Source organism: Telmatherina bonti, assembly GCF_933228915.1.
Source record: "Telmatherina bonti genome assembly, chromosome: 1".
NCBI lineage: Eukaryota > Metazoa > Chordata > Actinopteri > Atheriniformes > Telmatherinidae > Telmatherina > Telmatherina bonti.
In genome coordinates, this window is record NC_136619.1 from 21,061,057 (window position 1) to 21,076,267 (window position 15,211).

Below are 15,211 nucleotides of genomic sequence, written 5' to 3' on the forward strand. Positions count from 1 at the left end.
TGCTTTTCTAAGATCCTTACTGATTTCTTTGCTCTTTGTAACTGTGTTAAAACACACCTGAACACTTAAGAACAACAGGTTTTAGCATGTGTTGAATAAATAATGACAAAGTGTAGAATGTCATGCTGTTGTTAATTTGCCACATAGTTTCATGCAAAGGTCTGGGAAGATATTTTTCTCCATGTGTCCTGATAAGTATAACTACAAAGTTGAAAGAATGTACCTTGTTTTTCAAACGACTAGGTATGCAGGCGAATTTTTAACATAACTACACACTTCAAACTGTCTTCGTACAATGAAATAAACAGAGACTAATATGTATTTTTGTTGTGACTATTGTAACACATAATTGTAAAAGAAGTAAAGTGACTGCTACCGATTATATATATGAACTTGTTTATTTGTCAAGTTTGACCTAAACTGATAAAAGTGAGTTTAAGGCAGAGCGGTAACAGACGCCGCTTTGTAACACAGATATTTTAGGTTGACACAAACAACACTACAAAACCTAGGGAGAAAAAGTATTCTTACATCACTTTATGCTTATTTCCAACACAATATTTTTATCTAAAACTTCAGCAAAGTATTGTTTCACAGAGCAAAGAATCCCTTTTATATTTTCTCTCCATGGCCCTTCAGTTGAACTTCTTACCCCCTCACCCCTCTCCCAATAAACTTCCTTCTGTCTTGCCAGTTTCTGTAAGTCTGACACAGGACTGTGTACAGTGTTTATGAACACCACCTCATCCTGTTTTGGGTATGGAGATGTAAAATGTAAATTATTAACCTACTTGCTGCAGAATGTATCTGGTGTGTATTACACCCATCACCTGCTTTTGTGACTGGACCTAGTTTTTCAATCCGAAGCTGTGAATAAAAAACTTCTTTTATTGTTAAATGAGCAAGTTGTAAAAGTGCTAAAACACAGACTGAAGCAGAAAACATCAGTCATCAGAAAACACAGTGAAATACCTCAGCATATAAGTTTCTCTGGTGGATAAATATCAGACTACTAGAATGTGACTGAGGTAGACTGTGTTGGTAAAACATGTATGTTTATCAAAAAATTATCCTTTTGAGGAATAATGTAATAAACAAACATTTAAGTAAGTATGTTAGAAGTAATTAAATGACAATCCTGATACTCAACTAGAAGTTAGTGATTTTAGCCTGATTTTAAACCTAGCCTGTAGCTCTCTGCCTGATTTCACATCCCCTCGTTTCCCAACTTCTAATATAGAAAGGGGTATTGAAATGAAGAAACTTCAGAAAAAGACTAGATTGTTTTTTTAATGGCCAGCCAATAGTTTTGAATGTCTTTTGAAGGTTTTGCTTTCCTTGTGACCTTTAACGGCAAGATGCACAGATTGTTTAACATCACCTGCAAGCAGTTGACTCAGTTTCTACAAGCTGTCCACCAGTTCAGGCTAAAAAGCAACCTAAAGTAATGACATTTTCAACACCAGGCTTCACAGTTAGTAAGGGGTTTTTCTTCTGAAAATATTGTTTAGGTCAACATCAAACATACATATGATCACTTAAATCAGATAAGTAAAGTTTTTATGAATGTGACTCTTTCCAGAGCATGTTTTTCCAAACGGGCTTTCCCAGTATGCTTTCTGGCAAACCATAGTTTTGCTCTTTTGGACAACTAGAGCTTACACCTGTCGTGGCTCCCTCATGGGTCAACTAAGTGCAGTCCCTTACTGGTTGTAGATATTTGAACTTTGACACCAGCAGCTGCGAATAAATATGTATACTAATTATATACATACACACATACATACATACATACATACATACATACATACACATACATTATATATATATGTATATATATATCCTCTCCGTCACCTTATTGTGGTGGAGGGGTTTGTGCGTCCCGAAGATCCTAGCAGCTATGTTGTCGGGGGCTTTATGCCCCTGGTAGGGTCACCCATGGCAAACAGGTGTCTAGGGGAGGGACCAGACCAAGCACGGCTCATAGACCCCTATGATGACGACTAACCTGGGCATGAATGGTCCCTTGCCCGGACGCGGGTTACCGGGACCCCCCTCTGGAGCCAGGCCTGGAGGCGGGGTACGAGAGCGAGCGTCTGGTGGCCGGGCCTTCGCCCATGGGGCCCGGTCGGGCTCAGCCCGAAAGGGTTACATGGGCCCCACCTCCCGTGGGCTCACCATCTGCGGGAGGAGCCGTAGGGGTCGGGTGCAATGTGAGCTGGGCGGCAGCAAGGGGCGGGGACCCTGGCGGTCCGATCCCCGGCTGCAGAAGCTGGCTCTAGGGACGTGGAACGTCACCTCTCTGGTGGGGAAGGAGCCTGAGCTTGTGCGCGAGGTTGAGCGGTTCCGACTAGATATAGTTGGACTCACCTTGACGCATGGCTTGGGCTCTGGAACCAGTACCCTCGAGAGGGGCTGGACCTTCTTCCACTCTGGAGTTGCTCATGGTGAGAGGCGCCGAGCAGGTGTGGGCATTCTCATCAGCCCCCAGCTTGGTGCCTGCACGTTGGGGTTTACCCCGGTGGATGAAAGGGTAGTTTCCCTCCGCCTCCGGGTGGGGGGACGGGTCCTGACTGTTGTCTGTGCTTATGCACCGAACAGCAGTTCAGAGTACCCACCCTTTCTGGAGTCCTTGGAGGGAGTGCTGGAGGGTGCTCCTTCTGGGGACTCCATTGTTCTGCTGGGGGACTTCAATGCTCACGTGGGCAATGACAGTGAGACCTGGAGGGGAGTGATTGGGAGGCATGGTCCCCCCCCTCTGAACCCAAATGGTGTTTTGTTATTGGACTTCTGTGCTCGTCATGGATTGTCTATAACGAACACCATGTTCCAGCATAAGAGTGTCCATATGTACACCTGGCATCAGGATTCCCTGGGCCGCAGTTCAATGATCGACTTTGTAGTCGTATCGTCGGACCTGCGGCCACATGCCTTGGACACTCGGGTGAAGAGGGGGGCGGAGCTGTCAACTGATCACCACCTGGTGGTGAGTTGGCTCAGATGGTGGGGGAGGAAGCCGGTCAGAGCTGGCAGGCCCAAACGTGTTGTGAGGGTCTGCTGGGAACGTCTGGCTGAGTCCCCTGTTAGAGCGAGCTTCAACTCCCACCTTCAGCAGAGCTTCGAACATGTCCCGAGTGAGGCGGGGGACATTGAGTCCGAATGGGCTGTGTTCCGTGCCTCTATTGCTGAGGCGGCCGGCCGGAGCTGTGGCTGTAAGGTAGTTGGTGCCTGTCGTGGCGGTAATCCCAGGACTCGTTGGTGGACACCAGCAGTGAGGGATGCCGTCAAGCTGAAGAAGGAGTCCTATCGAGCCTTCTTGGCCTGTGGGACTCTGGAGGCAGCTGATGGGTACCGGCGGGCTAAGCGGCATGCGGCTTCGGCTGTTGCCGAGGCAAAAATTCAGGCATGGGAGGAGTTCGGCGAGGCCATGGAGAAAGACTTCCGGACGGCTTCGAGGAGATTCTGGTCCACCATCCGGCGGCTCAGGAGGGGGAAGCAGTGCTCCATCAATACTGTGTACAGTGGAGGTGGGGAGCTGCTGACCTCAACTCGGGACGTTGTGGGTCGGTGGAGGGAATACTTCGAAGACCTCCTCAATCCTACCAACACGTCTTCCCATGAGGGAGCAGAGCTGGTGGACTCAGGGGTGGACTCTCCTATCTCTGGGGCTGAAGTCGCTGAGGTGGTCAAAAAGCTCCTTGGCGGCAAGGCCCCGGGGGTGGATGAGATCCGCCCGGAGTTCCTTAAGGCTCTGGATGCTGTGGGGCTGTCCTGGCTGACACGCCTCTGCAGCATCGCGTGGACATCGGGGGCAGTACCGCTGGATTGGCAGACTGGGGTGGTGGTCCCCCTTTTCAAGAAGGGGGACCGGAGGGTGTGTTCCAATTACAGGGGAATCACACTCCTCAGCCTCCCTGGTAAGGTCTATTCAGGGGTCCTGCAGAGATAGTCGCCGGATAGTCGAATCCCGGATTGAGGAGGAGCAATGTGGTTTTCGTCCTGGTCGCGGAACAGTGGACCAGCTCTATACCCTCTCTGGGGTCCTGGGGGGGGGCATGGGAGTTTGCCCAACCAGTCTACATGTGCTTTGTGGACCTGGAGAAGGCATTCGACCGTGTCCCCCGGGGGCTCCTGTGGGGGGTACTCCGGGAGTATGGGGTACCGGACCCCCTTGTACGAGCTGTCCGGTCCCTGTACGACAGGTGTCAGAGCTTGGTCCGCATTGCCGGTAGTAAGTCGGATCCGTTTCCGGTGAGGGTTGGACTCCGCCAAGGCTGCCCTTTATCACCGATTCTGTTCATAACTTATATGGACAGAATTTCTAGGCGCAGCCGAGGTGTTGAGGGGATCCGACTTGGTGGCCTCAGGATTGGGTCCCTGCTTTTTGCGGATGACGTGGTCCTGTTGGCTTCATCTGGTCGTGATCTCCAGCTCTCGCTTGAGCGGTTCGCGGCCGAGTGTGAAACGGCTGGGATGAGAATCAGCACCTCAAAATCTGAGACCATGGTCCTCAGCCGGAATAGGGTGGATTGCCCTCTCCAGGTCGGGGGTCAGGTCCTGCCTCAAGTGGAGGAGTTTAAATATCTCGGGGTCTTGTTCATGAGTGAGGGAAGGACGGAGCGCGAGATCGACAGACGGATCGGTGCGGCGTCTGCAGTAATGCGGACTCTGCGCCGGTCTGTCGTGGTGAAGAAGGAGCTGAGCCAGAAGGTGAAGCTCTCGATTTACCAGTCGATCTACGTTCCTACCCTCACCTATGGTCATGAGCTGTGGGTCGTGACCGAAAGAACGAGATCTCGTATACAGGCGGCTGAAATGAGTTTCCTCCGCAGGGTGGCCGGGCTCTCCCTTAGAGATAGGGTGAGGAGCTCGGTCATCTGGGAGGGGCTCAGAGTAGAGCCGCTGCTCCTTCGCATCGAGAGGAACCAATTGAGGTGGTTCGGGCATCTGGTCAGGATGCCTCCTGGACGCCTCCCTGGTGAGGTGTTCCAGGCACGTCCCTCTGGGAGGAGACCCCGGGGAAGACCCAGGACACGCTGGAGGGATTACATCTCTCGGCTGGCCTGGGAACGCCTCGGGATCCCCCCCGCAGAGTTGGCAAATGTGGCTGGGGAGAGGGAAGTCTGGGCTTCCCTGCTTAGGCTGCTGCCCCCGCGACCCGACCCCGGATAAGCGGCAGAAGAGATATATATATATATATATATATATATATATATATATATATATATATATATATATATATATATATATATATATATATATATATATATATATACATATATATATATACACATACATACATACATACATATACATATATACACACACAGACACACACATATATGTTAGAAAGAGAGATTCTGTGATTATAGCTACTCTTTGGCTGATTTCTCTAGAGTGGGCAATCCTGGATAAATAAGCATAATAAGCAATCATATAAAATTTACACAGTCATATACTTTATGGTGGAATTTACTTTGCAAGATTACCATAGGAGATCCATCTCTCGTGTTTTGCAAGATTCAAAGGCATTTTTGACCTTTTCTTCTGAATATCTAAAATAAGCACAAGGATCTTGGTAGGCTGACAACACACATTTTAATGACAAAGAAGACAAAAGGGGATAGACTTCAAAGGTTTGAATGAGACCATTTCTATGAGCTTATTCTTAATTAATGGTGTTCTCATGATACAGTCCTAGTTTAAATTCTAAACACATAAAACTCTTGTCACTTTCACCATTTCACCATGTATTTAAACCAAGCTCTGTGCACTATACTGACTATTTGAACTGTCACTGAAGAAATTAATCATGTATTTATCAGGTAGAGATTATGTACACCACTCTAGAATCAGCTGATGTGAACTGATCCATCCGGGTTCGATGCTATGAACTATTTTGGCCATCAGCCCACTTTATTTATGCCAAGTGCTACAAGTAGTAATGCTTTTATCCCACTTTCTTTCTTTCTAATATTCCTGTTGGCAGGAAATTGTTATCAGTATCATGGAATAACATTCAAACAAAATGGCTTTACTTTCTGGGAAAAAAGAAACAATCTCTTTAAGCCATTTAACTACAAATTTCTTCTTCAGGTTACCTACTAGCATAAGACTGTGCACTTTGTCATAGATATTTAAAATAACAATGTGCTCCTTATATAGCTCTACTTAAACAACAAAGTGCCCTCTGCTGTCCAGTTTGATTTTTTGTTACAAAGAAAAGGAGGGTTAAAAGCAGTCATTCCTGACATTATTCTTTGTGGAGCGATCAGATACCCAAAGCTCAGTCTGAGTTTAGTTCCTGCTGCAAGACAGAAACGAGCATGTCTGACTCAGCAGTTTGCAGCGTGTCCATGACTAAGCATTTTATCTATGCAGGGCTTCATCGGCTCGGATATAGCTTACACGGATTTCTGTGTTTCATCTTACAGGAAGTAAATTAAAATTAAAGTTTGTTTTTACAGAAAAGTGTAAATTAAGTTATTAAATTGTCAAGATTTTTCAGTTCAAATCAAACTTTATTTGTAAAGAGCTTTTCAAATCAGAGGCAACACAAAGTGCTTGAAATGATAAAACCAAGTTGTGCAGATTAAATTAAAACAAGCCATCACACACCAAAACTAACATAATATTTTAAAAATACTCTTATGTTCTTTTGAAATTCCCTGAGGTGAAACAAGTTCTCTGTTGTCTGAAAGCATCATTTTTGTAAAGGTCGTGTTTACCCTTCAACTGACACAAATTTCTAAAACACAACCCAGAACTTGCACTGCAACTCTGGGAAATCACGCTCTCATCCCACCTTTTTTCCTCCTCCCCCATTCTCCTTGTCCTTTTCCTTTCTGTTTGCATTCCTACTCTCAACAATGGCTTGTCGCCTCCTTACCATGAGGTTATTCACAGACACCAGACTGCTGTGTATGTACATGTACTACTCTGTTGTGCACACACATACACACAGCTTCATCATGTGGAAAAATACTGCCCTTGGCACCACCCTCTCCTGTATGTTCCCTTATTCCACCTTAAGCGTGCACACACACATTCAAACTCAGGGAAACACTGCTTGGGATACCTACTAACAGCCCAGAGTGAATCAGAGAGCCACTGAAGGACACTGCAGTAGATTGAGTTGACAGAAAAGGCCACTTAGCTGGTTTGAATCCATCTAAAAAACAATAAATACAGTCCAGTTCATCTCCTCACATAAGATCAAAAACTTTCACTTAGAGCAGTTCAAATTTTAGTGGTTACTATATCTAAACCAGAAGAGTTTTTGACAAGGCCTGGACAAACCCTTCTCTCTGACAGGCTACACAATGGCTACACACCTGCTGTTGTCTGTGAGTGCATTGGTGTAAGCCTTCTCCTGTCACCTATAGTCACATGGTTCAAAGCTGGCCTATTTTAGGGAGGCAGGGAGAGGGAGAGAGCAGGAGAAAAGCGGGAGGGAAGATGTGTCATATTACATTAAATCTTTGCAACTGATGAATGTCTTTTACTTTAAAAGGCTGATGTGACTTTGGCTCAGCAGGTACAGTTGTTACCGACCTGAAAGAGACTTTATGCAAATATCAAGAGATTTCAACTGGATTGAGAGAGTATGACTGAGGAAGGAAAGGTAACGGCTGTGAACTTTTTTTTTCCCACTCTTTTGGGGTAAAAAGAGATGGTTTCAGAACACATGTCTGTAGTTTATGTGGGACATCACTGGAGAGCATCATTAAGAGAACTCAAATCCACATGTGGAGAAATGGTCTTTGAATTTCAAGAAAAAGGGAGAGAGAAAAACTAAAGTGTGTGTCTCTTGATTATTTCCTCTAAAATAGCTTACACAACACAACTTGGTTTGGTTCTGGCAACATGTTTTTATGGCACGTTCAACTGGCCAGTGCTGGGAACCAAAAGTGACTGGAAAAGCTTCTTTAAACTTGATACATACAGACACACACACACACACACACACAGACAGACAATTGTGACACTGTTAAAGTGACTAAAACTGGTCATGTCAGTATTTTTACAGTTACAGTTACAAAAGATGCAAATTCATCATTTCCACCTCAGGACACTTTCCTTGACATCTCTATATCTTGTTAAAAGGATCTCTGAGCTATACCTCCAATAACAGGTTTTTCTTAGTTATGGTACTATCACTTATATTCTTATTATTATAAAAAATGCACACAGATGTTTTTAAACCTTGAAAACCAGACAGAGGCACAGATCCTTCTTACTACTAACTGCTCATGGAAACAGTCACTGATTAATTACTAAACTTAATGATCTTTTGAGGTGTTCTGTCAATATTATTCTCCCAATTAACTTAACTCTGAGAAGACAAAGTATGAGCCTAATTTGATCCAGTATACTAAATAAATTCATTGACCCTTAAAATGATTTTACTCATTCATGCTCAGGTCTAGTTTCCCACCCCTCTGCTCACGAGCCCCATCATCCTCACCACCAACTTCCTCTCTCCTCCTCTTTGTCACGCCTCTTAAATCTTACATCATGGCACCAACCACACTCGTGTTAAGTCTACTTACTTTACAAACACACCCCTGTGCAGTTTGTCACGTCTCACTAAGCTCAGTTGATTCAAATGTAATTTTAAAACCAAATCTTATTAAAGACGAGATTTAAAAACTCTCCTCCCAAAAATGATGAGTTTCATTCACTTCCTCATCAGTCGCACGCTTCAAAAACAGCCGTATGCGAACACCACAAGTATGATCCTCTCAAAAAAGTAAAAGTGGGAGAAGATGTGGTGGCGATTGACTCAGTGACCTCTATCGCACATTCAGTCCTATCTTCTCTGACTATTTTGTAGCTCTTCTGTTCCATCACTCCGTCAAACAAACGTACATCAGCAATGAAGGCAGAGGAAATAGGAAGCACTTACCTTTCTGACCTGGTCATCCTTGAGTTCTGTAAAGTAATAGGCTAGTAGCTGAGCTGCAATCATTTTGGTCCTTATTCCTTCTCACACACTCATACAAACTAACTAAGACACACTCACACACATACACACTCGTTCACCTATAGCTGTAATACAATCCCAACTGAAAAGCGTAAAAAAGTCACGATGCTGCGGCCCTATTCCGTAGATAAAATCTGTCACACCCCGCACGAGATTTAAGAATATCCTGAGTTCAATCCAGGGTGTTTAAAAGTAGGCAGAGCTGTTTCATGTGTGGCTAAGTCTCTACAGCTCTTCCTTCTCTGAGCATGTGAGTGAAGCCAGGAAGCATGAGTGAGACAGCAAGTTTAGCTGCAGGAGAAAATCAGGGAGGGGAACAACATGGGCCCCACCCACTTTCTGTAAGCTCATTGGATTGGTAGTGCGAGTGTCTTTGATGGGAGGGGGAGAGGGTTAATGCTACATTCTCTTTACTGTGGTTGGCTGGTCTGCTGACGCCTTGAAGGCAAACTCAGTGATGGAGGAAACAGAGAGGGATGACCTAATTAGTGGGGGAGGAGAAACCAGGAGTTTGAGGAAGAGAGGAAGGTCAGAAGGAATTTTGGGTTTCCAGGAAGTTATAAAGCTACGTTCTGTTTAGCATGCACTAGTAAAACGGTGAATCACATTGATATTACTCAAGGTGAAATGTGGCACTTTAGTCATGTGTGAGCCAGCAGGATGAGAGGAAGAGGAGGAAAGCCACTGCTCTTTGCTTCAACAAGGAACTTTAAGGGGTGGAAAGAAAACTTTCTTACAGTTTAGGAAAATGACATTCAGAAGGTCATTCCCTACTTAGCAGAGTGGTGAAGGTTGAATGATCTTTGCTCTGGAGTATTGGGAGTTCTTACAGATATAACTGGACAATTTGTAGATTAATACAATTTTCCATGTTGTACAGTGCATGTTGTTGGCATGCACATGCAAATACATCAGTTTTTATTTTGCCAATTGACTAAATTTCCCAATTATATATTAAACACATTGTGACCGCTCATTTAAGAAATTCTTTGTTCATTGATTACATCTTTTTTCTACCTTCAGCTGATAGAAATACTTGAGTTTTTGTCACCACTGCTAACATAACAAACTTTACATTTGTAAAACATTTTTAAAAAATGTAAAGTTTTACTGTATCACTGTCCTTCTAATCCTCTGAAGCACCAAGTAACTAGATAGAGGCGCTGCCACCTGCCACTCTTGCTCTTCATAGTGCATGCTAGTCCTTAACTTAAAGAGAACAAACCGTGTTACTCTGTCATCAAATCAGTTCTTCACACAGCCACTTTCTAAAGCTGTGCTGTCCTTTCAGACAGACATGACATCACCATCACAACAACAGCCATCTGTTATACAGGGTTGTTTGGGCACAGTCACAAATGTTGTCACAAATTAATCATTTACATACATAATAAGTGGGCTTTAGAGTAATTAATTTCCTCATTAGTCCATTTTCCAAGACAGCAGTAAAATGTGGCACAGTCCTGCTTTGAGTGGTTGTAGTTGAGTCATGAGGAAGTTTTATAGACCGTAACTATAGTAATCATCGAAATTGATATCTTATAATGCACTTTCATTGTATTTTTCATTTTGGTGAGTTGAAACCAGAAGTCAGTGCTGTTAACAGGAAATTTCTAAGCATTTTATATCACACCTTTTCGCAATTACTTCTGAAATTACACAATATTGTTCCTTGATTTGAGCTTCTTCTTCACAGTGTCATTTTAAATCCTTCTCTACAACCTGCCAAGACTTCTTGTAATAATGTATCCAGTGAACAGCAAGTGAGGGTTGTAGTGCTGTGCAATAAACAAACAGTTGTTTTTTTTCCCCCCAAGATTATGTGTCAATGAGTGAAATGGTTAGAGTAAAAGTGTTAATACATATGACAAGCAGAGTACTTGAACTCATTAACAAGAAACCCCACATAAAATTAAGTTATTTCTGGAGGTTGGGATCATTACACAAAATCCAGTTATCTACACATTACACATTACCGCCCACCACCACACTACCCCCATCCCAAAAAGAAAAAAAGTGTGGAAATGTAACTGGCTGATTTGGAGTAATGTCCGAGGAGAAGTTACCAAGGATGTACGCTAAGGACAGAGGCAAAAGGAACCCAGGACCCGTTAGTGACCCACTATACTTTCTTGCCCAAAATTGTTTTAAATAGGTGATAGTTGTATCAATGTATAAATTATTCCCGTTCACTCTTTTGTTGAAATACATCAAGTTTATTGATTTATTTAGCTAAAGTACTTCGTCACAAGTTGATAAAGCCTTTAACGACTGTGGTGTCATATTTGATACATACAGTTTTGGGACACTGTTTACATTACAGTTACTTTATTGATTTTTTTTTTTGTTAAAATCAGTCCTTAAAACATACTTTTAAAAATGGTTGCCTCCAGTGATTTTATAAATTGTTATTAATTAGAAATTAGAAAAGAAAGTTTTTAATTTATGAAAATATTTAATTTCGTTTAAAGGTACAATTTTAAAAAATTAAATGATAAAAAAAACAAAACTATTTTAATGTTTTAAATGTCTAGATGCATCCATTTTTTTTCTCATTCTGTACAGTCAAAGCACAATAAAATGCTTTCAGATTAAACCATCCTACTTTCATAGTACTCAAATTGAAAGCTTTTAACATTTTTTCCTCCTTTTTTGCCTCAACAATTATCAAAGCTGTAGCTGTGAAGTTTCTATTAGCATTAGCCAAGTTAGCGCTTGTACCATACTGTAAAGTTAGCCATGCAATTCCTAATCTTGGGGTTGTTGATATTTTTGTTTTATTTTTAAGTGCAGTTATCTTTTCAGTCAGGAGAGAAACAGAGGAGAGATGTGTAAGATGTGTAAGCTGCTTACTGAGCTAAAGGCAACAGTCAATAAGCCATTTATTTTGTCAGGCTAGCTTTAGCTTACAGAACAATGAATGTAACTTGATAAATATTTTTTCTATGTAAGTGTGGTTGTGTGTGTACTTAAGAGTAATCACTGTCTTACCTGCAGTAGGCAGCAGTTAGCATGGTCTTTTTCTGGAGAAATAGGTGAGCTTTTCACACTGCCTGTTTTGAAAGGAAACTGATGGACATTCCTTGTACACTGATGTCCTCCATGTAAGTACAGAGGCAAAATGGGTAAAGTTGATCTGCGTGCTGGTAAGCCTTTATAGAGGTGGTCTGAGAGATGTGTGTACAGTACATGTGTGAATGAACTATGTATGTGTATATATATATATATATATATATATATATATATATATATATATATATATATATATATATATATATATATATATATATATACACGCATACATAGTTCATGTATATGTATATATATATATATATATATATATATATATATATATATATATATATATATATATATATATATATATGTATGTATAAACTCAAAATCTTCAATTTAGAAGTTTAAGCAAATGTTATAGTCATTTCTAAACTAAGACCATTTTACATCAGACATTTGTATTTGACATGTACAGTAGTTAAGCAATGAACCCTGCCTCTTGTTTTACTGTGACTGACAATCTTGCTGCTGTAAACTCAAACTTAGAAGCGTAGAAAATCGCAAACAACAAAGGTAAAGTGAAGAAAGATTCATAAATACGTATTTATCCAGAAGGAAAAGTAAGTTATCCCGTTCCTGACAGAATCAACTTGGTCGCAATGTGGATGTTCATCTATTGAGAATTTTTTTTATCATTCAATATTTACTTTTCAAGTAGCTTTAAATGGCAAAAACATGCCCTTTTGTGAGCTTGTTAGGATTTCTCTTTACCCTCAAACTCCTGCTGATTTCTGCCTGTAAGGCAGTGACCACTCATTTGTAATCCACACAAACCCATTGAAGAATATAAAGAAGATGTGCATAAAATACGTTATCAACTGCTTAGTGGCAGAAGATAAAGGAAAGGTCAAATCACAACTGCTTTTCACTGCTAAGGGTGTTTAAACAGAGGTATAGCTGCTTGCAGGAATTTTCCATGGGAAGACAGCCAAGGACACTGTGTGGGGTAGAAAAATGAACCCTTCCATTATTGTGGCATAAAATGTAATAACTCATGGCATTTCAAATTTGTGGCTCAGATTTAGCTAAATAATTGTTTGACCAACTTTGCCATCCACTTCCAGAATATTTTTATCAGCTTTTTCTGCAAAATCTTTAGTCTGAAGTGACTGTTGATTTACCTTTGCTGGTACATTTTCCATTGTCCAGCAGAGCCAGTGTCTAACAGTTGTCCTCACAGTGATCCTTTGGCTACAGTGGTGTATCACTCGTCCCGTGTTTCCTCCATGGAGGTACTCAAATCCAGACTTTAAACTTTGGCTCATTTTATCTCTGAAAAAATTCATCAGTGTGAGATGAAGGCGATAGCCACTGTTACCTAAGAAACACTGCATATAGAGAATAGAGAGAGAAATCTTACCCGTACGTTCAGTGTGTATCCTACTTCGTGTGCTGCTCAGCACTACCCATCTGCTGGAGACCAATTCTGTTTCTTTGTGTGTATGGGTGTGATGAAGAGTGAGTGTGTGTCAAAGCTCTTATTGTTGGTCTATAGAGGAGACAAAGACGAATACAGATGCAATCTAATATGCACAAAAGAAAACTGCATAAACAAAGGATTCATACACCTGCCGCAGTCGAGAAAACTGGAAGATGTGAGGGCTGAATAAGCAGAATGCTAAAGACATGGGGAAAACGTTGATTTATGAAAAAAGGCAGAAATAAATATTCTCAAAAATATAAGCTTATTGAATCAGAGTAAGGTATGAATCATCCCTCAAAGCAACTAACAAGTGAACATGCTCATGTTCTAAAAAGCATCTTTCTTATCCATCGTTAAATTTGTGTCTTCCAATTGATGACATTTTCTTTTTGTTCCTCCCCTGTAAATTAACAGCCTGTGCATTTCTGTGCTTCATTCCTCAATGCTAAATGTATCTTTAAAAAAAAAAAGGTCAATGCTGCTGACGTCCAAATCAGTGATGAGACTTACTTACCAATTTATGGCAAAAACTTATCCTAAAACCTCTTTATGCACAATCAGAGTCGTCTACACTGCACCCTGGTGGACACGTTTTGCACTGCAACAATTCTGACAAAAGGGTAATAACCGGTGCATATATGTATAAATGCAGAATACTTTTGTCTGGTTTTTTTTTCCATTTTGTGGAAGGGCCAAATAAAGACTTCAAGTAAAAAACAAAAATCTGCCCGTCATGTCTTCAATTAGGTGTTAAAGTGTTAAAGCAGAGCTGTTAGCTTGTCAACTGTCAGATATACAAGTGGCACAGAATACATCAAACAAAAATGGCTCCTCAAGCTAATTGTAGCAACTCTGGTTATAGATATATAGTATCAGGGGCAGTTTTTGTTTGCAGTAAACATTTCAATAGGACTAGAAGCTATGGAATTGCAACTCTGTTTACAATAATACAGTATCAAGGTCAGCTTTTGTTTGCAACAGTCCTCCGAAACCAGATTTCTGACTGGCTCTGACAATGAACAGTTCAGTGCCATATATCTGTACAACATTTTAATATATTTCAATAAACCATTGTCTAATTTACATATTGTGTATTTGTGCAGATTTCTGAAAATGTTGTTCTTGAATCTCGAAGAAAAAGAGAAGTGACAGAGCATAAACCAAAATTCACCAGTCTCACTGCTTTGCATCTGGTTGCAAGCACTCCAGTTTTGGTTAATCCAGCTGTGTTTGTGTGTTTGTTGGCATAACTGCAGAGCCACTCCATGATTGGTTCAGCTGTGACAATAGTAGGTCAGGACAGTGTGGGATTACTGTTTGTGTGTATGTGAGAGGGAGAAAGACTGGTTGCATTCTAACATGTTAATCCCCATCAGATTAGCCACTGCTTTACTCCTGTTACTTTCACTACATTTGCAGTTTTTACTTATCCACTTCAATTTAATTTTGATTTAATTCTTTTTTCAAATCTTCTACATAGATGATTTTGATTTGATATGCGTGTTTTACGTATATTTTTAAAGTATTCATGTTTTACACACTCCTGCCTGTTGTCATCTTCAACACAACATCTAATCTGTCATGAATGGATTAGCATTAGCTGATCATTGTACTGCTCAAACCCAAGTATAGTCAGATCAGTAGTTTCAGATTATAATATAACTTACTCAGAAACATCCATCCATTTACTCCTATCTGTCCTGGGAGGACAGAGACTCAAGTCCTCC

The 15,211-nt window shown here is 41.5% G+C and overlaps 1 protein-coding gene across 3 annotated transcripts in view; it reads right to left on the reverse strand.

The window, feature by feature from the left end:
* hk1 (hexokinase 1) overlaps window positions 1-13,476 on the reverse strand; it is a 31,099-nt gene extending 17,623 nt beyond the window's left edge. Inside the window, exon 1 of one of the 3 annotated variants that reach the window (XM_079244549.1) lies at window positions 13,183-13,311. In XM_079244549.1, coding sequence (XP_079100675.1) covers window positions 13,183-13,203 — 21 coding nt within the window. In that variant the 5' untranslated portion in view covers window positions 13,204-13,311. Of the gene's footprint in view, window positions 1-8,908; window positions 9,242-13,182; window positions 13,312-13,421 lie in introns of those variants that run through there. The other 2 variants (XM_079244550.1, XM_079244548.1) reach the window with 2 other exon arrangements.
* Window positions 13,477-15,211: the final 1,735 nt, after the last annotated feature.